This window comes from Epinephelus moara, chromosome 13, assembly GCF_006386435.1.
Source record: "Epinephelus moara isolate mb chromosome 13, YSFRI_EMoa_1.0, whole genome shotgun sequence".
Lineage (NCBI taxonomy): Eukaryota > Metazoa > Chordata > Actinopteri > Perciformes > Serranidae > Epinephelus > Epinephelus moara.
In genome coordinates, this window is record NC_065518.1 from 12,239,112 (window position 1) to 12,252,733 (window position 13,622).

The window sequence follows — 13,622 nt, forward strand, 5'->3', positions numbered from 1 at the left end:
CCTGTCTTTCTTAAACACACACACACACACACACACACACACACACAGAGTTACCAGTGTTTAATGGCTGTGGTTTGTAGCAGCATCTGCACATTACTGAAAACTATCCGTGCAGAAAGAAACATCTCATCTATGTTTGATCTCTGCCTCTGTGCGGAACATAATCTGCCGTGGGCATCTATGTGATATGGACGTACGCAGATAAACTGCAGGTATTTTACATGATCAGTCAACCCTGGTAGACATACAGCACGCCGCACTCACTCTCCCACTTTGAAATGAAATACAGCGCTCTTTACAAATGATGCAGTGAGTTTATTCAACAGGGAAAACTCTCAGTGTTGAGCTATTGTTTAACACAACACAGCAGGTTGTACAGGAATATTACAGCATGTTAGACGTTTTGTTACATATATAGTAGCGCTTATAAGTGAATATACATTAATATCAATTATATTAATATTAAGTATTATATATTATCCAGTATTAGAAACATTAAGTGCTGGGTTACAAGAAATATGTGGTTCTATTAATGTCATTTTTTATATTTATTTTACATATTTATATCATGTTTTTTCTTGTATTTAATAAATTATTTGACTGTTCCAACTTTTTATGTATTATTTAATAAAAATACTGAAAAGTAGGACGAGTGAACAGTAATCTGAAAAGATAGAGTTTTATTACAAATGTCAGAAATTCAGAGGTTGAATATATATACTGATTATCTCTAAAGTAAAGTGGCCACCTTTGGGGCTATTGAGCTGCTTGGCAAGACAAAATAAACACCAAGTAAGTCAAATATTTGAAACCACTTTGCCCAGAACTGCTTTTCCGCCGGGTTTACCGAAGGCCAACATTGGCACGTGAGGTTCCAGAGGCAGGGCTCTCAGCCAGTGACATCGGACAGTATTTTATCAGGCTGCAGAGCGTCCCAACACTGTTGGAGTTATTCTCCTATAACTATGGTACTGGTCAGTGAGTCTGTAGAGGACCTGGCACAGGCAGCTGGCTGTCTAGGCGTAGTAACAGGGCGACACCAGCAGGTCTGTGAGCACAAGCAGCTGGTCGTCAGTGAAGCACTGCCGGTGCTCCTGCCAGTTATCGTGGTGAGTGCGCCTGAACTCCGACAGGGTCTTCTTCACTGTCATCTTGGGACAACAAACATGAACATCATTACTAAGACCATGGGAAAACAGAAAATACTGTGAATGAATCATGACACGTGTACATCCATGCCAAGCTAGCATAGGCTTACAAAGACACCACAAATTGATATTGATAATTTGCCACATTTCAGACGGTACTTTTTACACCACAACATTTATTTGACAACTGTAGTTGCTGCTGCAGTTACTTAAGACCAACTTAATGTCCATTTAAGCAAAATTTGTTGCATTGTTATGGATGAAAGTAGCAAACTGTTCGAGTTCTGTCATTGACGTAATGTGTGTGATTACAGTATATGTACATGAATAACCGATTTATGAGGCTTAACCCGGTTACAATCATATCGGGGATATGGTGTTTACATGAGCCCAGAGAAATCAGGTTATAGTAAACCAGCTAGCATATTTGGGTTTCTTCATAATAGGATATGGTATTTACATGCTCAAACACAGAAACAGGCAACTCCTGTTTCATGTCCATGTAAACGCACGGACTCTTCCTTCTTTTTTAGCTTCCTCGTCATTCTGCATTAACGAACGTTCCAACAGGTTATACAAGAGGACCCATTTAGAAGGTTTATGTTTTCAAGTTTGACAACATAACCATAGACCCTTTTATTGTTAGTAAACAGAATGATGTTTTTTTGTGGGCGGGGCTTAGCTGGAGGCAAAGTGATTCTCCACAGACATTAGCTTGCGCTAGCTAGCAGGTTCTGTTGGCTTGTGTTAGACAATAGAGGAAGATGATACGAGTGGGGCATTCAGAAACACTCATTCTGAGAGTCGGAGCGCACTCTGGCACAAACTGGACCGTTCGTAAATTTGGAGCGCTGCCGGAATGTACCGCACTCTTGGCGTGGCAGAGCGCACTCTGGGCAGTCAAGAGCGCCAAGCGGAGCGAATGTGTGATTAACTTAACTGTTTGTTAATTCATATAGAAATATAATGCTCCATTTCTTCGACCAACAGGGCTCTCATTTTAGTGTAAAGCGTCAGACACTTGAACGGTTTCTTCCAGTTTGCTATCGAAGCTAACGTTAGCTAAAAAGTTAGCGTTAAAGGTAACTCCAATATTCAATACCTCCCCAATTTCTGACGGGGTAGACATGATAACCCTTAATACACATAACATTATTCATCCCTACAATGGGAAATACTTTCTCCCTAACCTGATATGAACTGTGTGCTGCACATGTGAGCTTTTTTGATGATCGCCTCCGTCCAGTCCTTTCGTCTTTATCACATTTAACCATAGTTGTCTTAGTTTTTGTTGATGGGCAGTGGCGGCTGGTATGTGTTCGAATAAGTTTTGAGCCATGACTCCTTCTATTCTGTCTCCAAATAACACAACAAGATGATATCTTAAAACTCCTATGTAGCCTACAGCCCTGTGGTGGCGAGTCGTGTTTTGCCTCCAGCTAACAAACTGACGCCATTGTGACGTTGACCCTAATACAGCAGGGGTGAAATCACTGCATAATAATAATCCCATCAAATTCTCCCTTTTTTTAGTGTAAAGACCTTCATTCATCCATTCACAAAACAAAAAGACAGCCTGCGATATCTTCAGAAAACCCAGATGACGTAATTCTAAAGCCATTACATTGTGCAACATTAGTCATTGATCATAGATGACTAGATCAGCGAGATGTAACACATGATGGAGGGCCATACTTTTGTATAGTAACATATATAACATAAAATGTACGTACTTAATTTGGATTTAGACAGGACATTTTCTATTCATATTTATTCAGAACTTACTCACAACACAATGTATTGCTATGTCTACACAGCATATCAGCCTCCTTGGAGATGTAGCAGAGCTCTTTAGCCCATGGAGAACTATAATATTCCATCACTGGAATAAAAATGTACATTTTAAAGTGGCGTGTTTGTCTCTCAAAATGAGGACAATTCCATGAAACACTGCAGTAAACTCCTGCAATAAGGAGGCTGTTGATAGTTCCTTGTGTCGCTTCATTTGTTTTGTAGGGCGAAAAAAAGTTAAGAGCTGATAACAGCCTTTGATAACAGCCACTATCAGTTCTCGCAACGAGAGCTCCCCTCACGTTCAGCAGCAGAACTGGAGTGAGGCTGACTCGCAGAGTAAATAGTTCCTGTTCTGAGTGCTGAAACAATGCCACATGCTGATCTGGCAACACATGATGTAAAGTGCAGTGTAGAATCCAACATCAGCTGACAATACTGTCAGCATTTGTTTACATTAATTAAAAACTAATGAGGTAATAGTAATTTATTGATGTTAAAATGCCACATGCAACAATTTAAATAAGCAACGCTAGAAATTATTTAAAGTGAAGCAAGTTTAGAGTGAAAAGTTAGCATGGTTCAGCAAGGACACAGTAAGAGGGCATTAAACTGATGATCACTATAACCAAGGATGTATTCATGACTTAAACATCCAGTGCATTTATTTTACATTACGGCCTTCAAACAAAATGACTGGATCAGATTTGAAGGAAGGAATGAAGGAATGAAGGAAGGAGGTGCCTGTGGGCTGACAAAAACTGATTTTGACTACAAAGTCTTTAGTCTGACTGAAGAACCCAAGATATTATATCCTTATTTATTCTGCAATAAAATCTGCTACTTCCGCCATTTTTATATAGCAATTGTACAACTACTCTTTGCCAGAGCTTTTGGGTAATTCATCTACCTGCAAATATATTCTTTAACTGTATTCCATTGTATTTTCTTTCTCATCTCTTTCACTTTGCAACAGGAGAAGCAGTAAATTATCATCATCACTGGCTCCCCACCACTGTAATGTATTATTCAAACTCTGCACTACGGATTACATTGTATGTCTTCTTCATGCCTGAAGTAAGGCCAAAGACACAATTTTCTCCTCAATTGGACAATGAAATTGTATTCTTTCAGCTCACACTGTGTTGAGCGAGATGTTTGTATGTGAGTGTGCGTATGTGTGTGCGAATGCCTGCGCGCGCATATGTGTACCTCTATAGGCTGTGGGTCGTTGAGGTGGTCGCTCAGGTCCATCAGTATCTGAGGCATCCAGTCTGGGACATCATAGGGGCTCGACAGGATGCACGCACTGAGGCCGAGCACTCCGGCATGGCGCCGCACTAAGTCTGCACACACACACGCACACACACAAATAGGGAGTTAAAATGAGCCTTAGAATTTCAAGGTTCACAATTCCCGTGGGATAAGAAAGGGTAATAGGGCAAGTATTACTGTGATTGCCTCACTGTGTGATTGTGCACGTAAATGTGCGTGTGTGTGTGTGTGTGTGTGTACCTGTAGAGGCCAGCTCTCCTCTGGCCTTGGGGAGGAGAGTCTGACTCAGCGTCTGGAGCTGTGTCTGCAGACTGGAGTCCAGGGGGAAGAACTGGCACTGCAGTAAACCACTGAGGGTGGTGCCTGCCATGTCCCTCACCTACAGGGAGAAGGAGTTAGGGGGGAGGAGAGAGGGATGACAAGAAGAGAGGAAGAAAAAAGAGACCTGTGAAGATCAGAACCGACAAATAAAGGATGCAGAGGAAAGCGCGAGGCAGTTTTAGGGCGAGAAACGGCATACACAATTTATTAAAAGAGGCGAGTGCGAAGAGATCGGGGGAAAGCGAGGTACAAGGGACAGAGATGAGCAGAGGAGGGGGAGGAGGGAGGAGGAAGAGGAGGAGGAGGAGGAGGAGGAGGGGTGGATGCTGGGTTGAACTGAGGTAAAATCCACTTGCAGAACATCACTGCCTTCCTGCATCACTTTGCATAAATTATGAATAAGCACTGAGTGACGGCTGATGCATTGAAATAGACAATGATACAAAGACAACACATTCGCCAGCTGTACACTTTACACTGTTTACAAAATATTGAGAGAAGCAACTTGTTTCTGTAAGTCAGACAACCCCGAGAGAGGCTTATTGATTTTCACCTGTACATCAGGATCAATGGAAAGAGACGGGTTAAAGCAGGCTTTAAAAGCACAGAGAAAGGCGAGACATGGATTGTACAAGCGATGACGTAACTCAGTATTAGACGAGACTTACTGCACTCAATAAACAAACAACAGTTGGTCAAGATTAACAGTCAAGACAAATGCACTTTGCCAAATTATATTTTGAGCATTAGATTGATTTATGATGTTATTTTTAGATCACTTTAATTACAACCTGCTACCTACAAAGGACTGCAAGACGGCCATAGTGCTCGATCAACATCCCTGTAACCACAGAAGAAGAGAACGGCACCAACACAAGAAAATAAATTAAGAGCCAAGGAGAGAGGTAGAGGGTTATTTTTAAGCAATAACCGTGAATAGAGAAGAAGGATTAAGATTTAGTGAGGGGAGACCAGGGGACAATAAGTGGCCATTTATAATCCTGTGACAATTATACTGTACACAGGGGCGATGGCTGTATTAAACCAGTGTTTGCTGCCTTTGTGTGCATACATTACCTCAAGCTGTTCATCAAGCAGCAGCTGCATCACCAGCTTTCGGATGCACAGCACCTCAGCAGGCAAACTGAGCAGGGTGAACAAGTTGTAGAAAACCATGATCTGGAGGTAGGTCAGTACTGAGAAGCGTGCATGCCACGATCTGCTGCCTGCCATCTGAGAGAGGGGAAGGACATGGGTTAGGGTCTGTTACAGAGCTCCTTAAGTCCTTTTAGTTATATGTAGCTTGTGCAAACAAAATACTATAGTGTGGACTCAAGTTAATATGTTGTGTGCACAAGATTACCTTGTAATTTTGTATCAGTTCATATGCTCCTATTCCAGTTATCAACTGTTATTAGAGCTGGCACCATATCAGATCACAACACCATTATTGTAGCAAAAAGATTAATCTATAAAATAAAAATAAAAAATAAAATAATGCTACCAGTCAAATTCATCTTGTTTATTGTGCGTTTGTCTCTTTTTTGGCAAATGAATTACACTCAGAGTACGAGAGTAAGCAGGTGGACAGGCAGTCTGTAACCATAACTGTACAGAAGTGTACAAAAAGAGCAATTACACTCAATGGGAAGTGAAAAGGCAACCAGATGGCACTGCAGGAGGGAGACAAAGCCAGAACGGCAAGGAACGGAAACAATTTAAGAGGCACTGGATTATTCATATGATATTATCATATGTAAATTATCATATAAAATTATATTGCTATATTATAATATCAGTATTTCATTTTTAAATATATCAGTTATGGTAATACCGGTATTTTGCAACACCTGTACCTGTCATAAAATGAAAAGGCTTCAGTTCTAGCATAACAACATTACAAGTCTACAGCCATGCTGTCGGCACTGTGAGGCTGGATGTAAGTGCAGCCATGCCATGAACCAAATACTAACAGCAGAATGCTAACATGCTAACAATGACAATGCTATCATCTTGGCATAAAGACTAGAAACTGGGGGAAACAGCTAGCAGTCTACAGTCATGCTAGGTATGTGAGGTTACACTTTGAGCTAAATGCTGATGTACGAATGCTAACATGCTAACAATGCCAATACTACATGCTGTATAAAGACTAAAAATAGGGGGAAACAGCTAGCCAAGAGTCTACAGTCATGCTAGCAGGTGTGTGAGGTTACACTTTGAGCTAAATGCTAATGTACGAATGCTAACATGCTAACAATGCCAATACTACATGCTGTAAAAAGACTAAAAATAGGGGGAAACAGCTAGCCAAGAGTCTACAGTCATACTAGCAGCTCTGTAAGGCCTTGCTTAGGTGCAGCAGTGTTTTGAGCTAAATGCTAATGGCGAATTGCTAACATGCTAACAATGAACACTATCCTGGCATATAGATTGAAAACGGGGAAACAGCTAGCCAAGAGTCTACAGTCATGCTAGCAGGTATGTGAGGTTATACTTTGAGCTAAATGCTAATGTCCGAATGCTAACATGCTAACAATGACAATGCTATCCTGGCATATTGGAAACAGGGGTTAACAGTTAGCTAAGAGTCTACAGCCATGCTAGCAGGTATATGAGGTAATACTTTGAGCTAAATGCTAATGCCCTAATGCGTACATGCTAACAATGGCAATAATGTGCGACATAAATACCGGAAACAGGGGGTAACAGCTTGCTAGTACAATCATGCTAGCAGCTCTGTGAGGCTACTTTGAGCTAAATGCTAATGTCAGAATGCTAATATGTTGACAAACACAATACTAACATGCAGGCATACAGACTGGAAACAGGGGTAAACTGCTAGCCAAGAGTCTACAGTCATGCTAGCAGCTCTCTGAGGCGCCAGTGTTTGCAAATGTGCAAGTGTTTTGAGCCAAATGCTAATGACAGATTGCTAACATGCTAACAATGTCTGCCAAAATCCTGGCATAATGACTCTAAACACGGGGGAACAGCTAGCAGTCATCCTAACAGCTCTGTGAGGTTTACCACATTGAAACTGAACTCTTGACCTTGTGTTTATGACATGGGTAGTCCTGTATGCGAAGTCGTGAACTCGGAGCGCTCAGAAAATTTCCACCCACTAGATTGTGAATACCTCAACTCAACAACAAATACCTTATCTCATGCATACAGTAAACAATCCCATTTGAGTGCAGCAGCTGTGCTTAGGCACAGCGGTGCTTTAAGCTAAATGCTAATTCCAGCATGCTAGCATTGTCACAGTGACAAGCTAATACCAAACAGGTATGATATTTACCTTGCTCATTTTATTTGCTTGTTAGCATGCTAACATTTACTAAATATCACCAAACTCATGAGGCTGATGTGAACATTACTTTTGCAGGTATTAGTTATAGCAAAATATTGGACAAATTTAAAAGAAAACCACAAGGCTAGCTGTTTGCATCTGCTTCCAGTCTTTATGCGAAGCTAAGCTAACCATATACTGGCTCAAACTCTATATTTAGCATACAGATATGAGGGTGGTATTAATTCTATCATCTAACTCTGTGGAGAAGGCAAGTATTTCCCAAAATATTGACGTATTCCTTTAAATAATTTGTGTGCACACCCTGAGATTGTGTTTGCACAGGATAAAAAGTTAAGTTTGGGTGTCAAGGTGAAACCAAAAAATGTTGCAGTGCTTTCTCCTCCCGCCTACCATCAAATCTGAAACTGCAGATATGATGGGTAGATATCCGGAGAGCATTCGAGAATTTCTCAACGGGGTGCCACTCATAAACAAAACACATCACAGCAGAAACACTGTAACTGCATCACAAAGTAAGCAAATTAAAATAGCACAGGTTGTTTTTAGTCTAACAACACCTTGGGCAGCATTAGGCTCTCAACACTGACAGCAGGCAGGTGGGGCAGTGTGTGAGTATGTGTGTGTTTGAGTGTGTGTGCATATTACCTCTTCCAGCGCTGCCAGAACCAGAGGGATGTGCTCAGGATACAGCAGGCCCTGGGACATGAGAGAGAGACACGTGCGAGCATCCTGCTTCATCTCATCATAGCTCTCATCAATCTCCACTGGGGCAATCTGCAGGGAGGGAGAAACAGAGAGAGGGAGATGGAGAGAGGTAGGAAGACACAGAGCTACGCACCATTTTGAGTAAATGAAGAGAGAAATTGAGTTTAATGGGCAAGTAAGATTGAGTGGGTAATAATGCTGCGCTGGGACCTGTGTTTGAATGTGTGTGTAAATGTGTGTGTGTTTTACCTTGAAGAGAAGAGGCAGGAGCTGTAGTTGCTGCTGAACAGGAGTGGTGAAAGTGCGCCCTGCGCTCGCCATCAACCATTTCAACACTGCAAATGGAACACACACACACACACACATACACACGGAGGAGATCTTGGGTTGCTGCCAAATAATAAAAACAACAGACTTGGCGCTGTGACCTTACTGCATTGCTCTGGTAATAAAACACAATCTATCATGATTTAGTATCTAATGATTTGGATAATTTCATAACCAGATATTTATCTGGATAATGAAGATTAGAGCACAAACAGAAACGGAACAACAACGATGCACAAATGTTGAGACAAGAAATGAGATCTAAATTCAGTCTTTGGTGAACACCACAAACACTGAAGCAAGTCCTAATAAACATAAAATAAGAAATCTTAATATGAAATAAAATATCTGCTGAAAAACAACTGAAGAATTTAATTTTAAAATATTTTTTCTAGCCTGTAGAGACACACATACTACTTGGCCTCGAGTAGCAAAATAAAATGCTTTAAAAAAACAACTATTTAATTGCTATAATTATGACACACACTGCATATTTTATTTATTCCGTTCACTCTTGCTTACATTTTTTTTTTTTTTTGTGTGGAAATTCTAGTTAGAGATGTTGAATTATGAATTAATCTGATAATTAATCATAGTTTTTGAGTTCCAGCATGCTACTAAAACCACCAAATTGTGTCCTGTAGCGGTATTTAGCCATGCCCATAGTTTTGATTTTATGTGCCCAGGTTTTAAAATAGCAGAGATTTCCGCTGCCACCTCTTTCTGTATGTTGCTATTGATACTGTAAATGTAATACTAGTGCTCTAAGTACCAACTGTGAAAGTCCACCTCAATTGTATGTGGGTGGAGACAAGCTAAAAAAGTGGCTGGTGGCCAAAATCCAGCAGTGACGCGTCTGCCAGAGCTGATCATGGCCACTCCAGACAGTTCTTGTGGGCCTGTTTCCAGCAGATTCACCACAGCCCAGGTTTCAGATGATACAATATTATTATGAGGATTTTGATGATGTATTTTTAAAGACTAAAACATAGCCACAAATCTTTGATCCATGTTATTCATAAATGTGCTTTTGAGGGTATTAACTTTGTTGTAGACTACAGCACAACAAAGTAGGAAATATTAACAATAAACACAAGTAAAACAGACAAAAAAAATTAACTGCCTACTAAATTACTTAAGGTAGAAGCACAAACTTCAAGGGAAAATGACCAAATGGCTTTGGTATGAAGCCGTGTGGCAGACAATAAAAAGCTGGCTTAAAGCTGTGCCTGGTGGCATTGTCCTTCCTGGTTCCCTTATAGTCAAGTTGGCAGCAAAGATAATAACCATACTGATTTATTTGTTGCGTATTGTGCCTAACTTTTGTGAATTTAAACATGGTATGGAGTTAATTTGGCAAGATGGCGGTGTAGTAGTTAGTTAGCATTGTCACCTCACAGCAAGAGGGTTCATAATTTGAACCCTGGGTTAGGGTTAGGGGTTAGGGACATGCAGGTTAGGTGAATTGGTGACTCTTAACTGTCTCCCAACGTCAGCTGGGAGAGGCTCCAGCTACCCCGCGACCCAGTCAATAATACTGGTTTTTAAACAATTGTGAATCACTGCAACCACAACTGGTCCTTGAGTATACAAAGTATGAGGCTGATTGGTCCGGTAGTTTGTGAGATTAGCTAGGGACATAATAGGCGGAGATAATAAAAAACAAAATATCTGCATAGCTACATACCACTAAATGTAAGAGATATAAAAATAAAGGTTTATACTCTGGCGGGAACTGACCCTTTAGTTGGACATTGGAAAGCATTTTCTGAAAACCAAACTAGACTTCATTTATCTTACTGCTGTTGGAGACTGTAACTACAAGGAAAACCAAATCAATAACAAAACCTAGTGCATTTGTATGGGCACTATGTGGCCCTTAGAGATGTTAATATTAGAGACACCCTCCAAAATATTGAGTTAGACTCCTTTCCATAACTTTATTTTGAAATGCTTGAACACACATCCTTGAAAGTCCCCTTCATCAACACTTCACTACCTTTTAAAGTGGATATAGAAGGTGAAATCAATAAGGGATCATAGCTTTTAGCTTGTTTCATCTAGCTTCAGTGTGACTGTCTATTTCATCAAGAGAACAAGCTGTCCTGGTGTGTGTATATATATATATATATATATATATTTTCCCCACAGTCACTGTCTACTCCATGTCCATCCACTACACAGTTTACATGCTTGCATCTACATTCTGACCCGTCTTGAGCAGTTTGACAGCCTGGGTGCGCTCGTCTGTCTCCTGGGTGTTCTCCTCATGGACGTGGTTGTGGATCTCGGGCTCCGACGTGAGGGGCTTGAGCCGCTCCAGGACCCGAGTGACGAACTCTGCCACGTGGGGGGAGGAGGTGGGCCGGGTGTGGGGCAGGGCCACGTCGATCATGAAGATATAGGTCAGGACACTGGAGAGAGAGAGGGAGGGGGGAGAAGGAGGAAGGGAGGAGAGAAAAGATAAAGAAAACAGTCACAGGACGGCAGCAGTTGAGACCGACGTGGAGATAAATAAAGAGGCTTAGAACTGAACGGCCCAAACAGTGCACACAAACTAATTAGATTAACCTATTTAACCATGATTATGTAACCCAGAAGAGATAACACCAAGGTAATTTGGTACCTTCCAATGCGCTCCCTGACGTTCTTATACACCTGGGTGAGTTTGGGCTCCAGGTAAGCCAGCAGCCTGTGCAGCAGTTCAGAAACTCTCCACTGCTGCTGGGCCAGACCTCCCTGAAGCACATACAGCAAACTGACAGAGACAAAGAGGGAGGGAAATGGAGGGATAGGGGGTCGTTGTGTTATTGCGGCACGTCAGTTCGGCATACATCAGCTCAGGTTACCACTGCAGCCTGAAATCAGAAACCTCAGAAATACTGTGGATGACATACACACATACTCTGAGCATGTAGTTATTCATGCACATGGACACACACGCACATACCTAGCGTCCCTGAACGAGCCGCCCTCTCCGCTCAGCGGGCTCTCCATCAGCAGCTCAAACAGCCAGTGGAGTTTCCTGGGGTCCCGGCCCTCCTGTTGGACAGCAGCCAATACAAAATAGGATTATTTTTGGAACTGTTATTTCAGGAGGGCAACGTGTACACATCCACTGAGGTACTGCAAGCACACATTCCCACAATTTTACTTGCAGTTGAAACAGAGAAAGTGGTCCCTGGTTGAAAACTGTAGGGTTCTTTTGTATCACTTACAAGAACTGTTATCATTTTAGTTTAGCATGATAGCATGCTAAGATTTCCTCATTAGAGGACATCTGCATTAGTTACTACCGCGACGGAGGCTGTGTTAAAACTACTGGCCCCATGTTCATAGAAAGGTGTGGCATGGTCCGTTGGAGCCATATGTTTGATTTGTGAAATGTATTATCCCACCACGCCCATAGGTGACTTATGTCACTGGCTGAGGCAGGCCGTGGTATTTAAATTCATCCCAGGAAGCACAGGTGTTGGTGATGTTAGGAGGCAAACACTTTTTGACTGTGCTCGGATAAAAATTTGTATGACTGCATTAATTGGACATTTGTGTCCAAAGTTATCCTAAGTTATATGGACATTACGGACAATGGTGAGAAAATAAACGAACAATGATATATAGCCCTGATAAGGACTGGCAGTAATTTTCTGAGGTCACGTCAAAACAATTTAGCCAATTAGCAACCAGTAGTGTCTAAAGTATAGGGTAGTTACTACACAGGCAAAGGAAGAACCCATTAAATTTTGGAGCAGATCTGAGTTACGGGGCTGATGCGCAAATTATTTTTCACTTTCGTTAAAACTGCAATATCGGACATTTTGGTCTTTGGCGGTGGTTTGCACTCTCGCTCTTCTAGTTCCGCATGTGTTTGGTTACAAAGCAAAATACTAGAGAACTTAATATTTCTATTTAATATTGATAAATATTTATAAAGTGAAATGCCCTTTTCACACAGGCACAACCCTGGCGCATTCCAAAGTGAGCTAACTCCGACTTTAGCCTAGGGCTGGCTGGACCTGCTGTGAAGCAGCCTGTGATTCAGAAGGCGCTGTCATCGTACAGTCTGCATACATCAAACTTGATGTATGCCACACCCAAGTTTATTAGATCCATTTCGTGCAGTGTAGCTTGCACCAAACTTATAAGGCTGCTAAAATTTCAGTCTGTAGGAGGCTTTATGTTTACATTGTAACCAAGGAAACAACTCCTAACTGAAACCAGAGGTCACCTAGCAAGCTAGCTAACTTAAAACGACAATAAAATGTACAGGAAAGACACATTTAGGCACAAAAACAGCAACATCTCCTTTTGTTTGTCACTGCTGGAAAAGATAAAACAATAATCGTCTTATTTCCAGTCCTTCCATTCTCACATGAAGCCCTGCTAACGGTAACATTTTAACGTTGCTGCTTGCCATTAATGAGTAGTCATAAGTTATTCTAGAAGGTAAACTCTGTCATGTGTTCCAGGGGACACTTAACCCAGGGCTAGTAGAAGTGCTGTGTGAATCGTAACAGGGTATGAAATTAACAAAATATTTTGGGGGCAATTTTGGCCCCCACGGTCTAAAAAATGGGGGCATTTTCAAAATGTTTGGGGGCCATCAAAAAATTGTAATTATGTTCTAACAATAAGCACATGAAAAGCAAAACCAACTAAGATAGTATCTTCACTCTTCAGTAGAAACCACTATAAATGAAATAAATAATGGGTTACATAAAGTTATGGTTGCAAAATAT

At 41.3% G+C, this 13,622-nt stretch overlaps 1 protein-coding gene across 1 annotated transcript in view; it reads right to left on the reverse strand.

The window, feature by feature from the left end:
* Nucleotides 1–429: 429 nt before the first annotated feature.
* psme4b (proteasome activator subunit 4b) overlaps nucleotides 430–13,622 on the reverse strand; it is a 58,837-nt gene continuing 45,644 nt past the window's right edge. The window contains exons 39-47 of the mRNA XM_050059992.1: nucleotides 11,834–11,925; nucleotides 11,510–11,641; nucleotides 11,095–11,297; nucleotides 8,806–8,891; nucleotides 8,497–8,625; nucleotides 5,613–5,768; nucleotides 4,455–4,593; nucleotides 4,152–4,285; nucleotides 430–1,151 (exon numbers count right to left, since the gene is read on the reverse strand). Coding sequence (XP_049915949.1) covers nucleotides 1,017–1,151; nucleotides 4,152–4,285; nucleotides 4,455–4,593; nucleotides 5,613–5,768; nucleotides 8,497–8,625; nucleotides 8,806–8,891; nucleotides 11,095–11,297; nucleotides 11,510–11,641; nucleotides 11,834–11,925 — 1,206 coding nt within the window. The 3' untranslated portion in view covers nucleotides 430–1,016. The remainder of the gene's footprint in view (nucleotides 1,152–4,151; nucleotides 4,286–4,454; nucleotides 4,594–5,612; nucleotides 5,769–8,496; nucleotides 8,626–8,805; nucleotides 8,892–11,094; nucleotides 11,298–11,509; nucleotides 11,642–11,833; nucleotides 11,926–13,622) is intronic.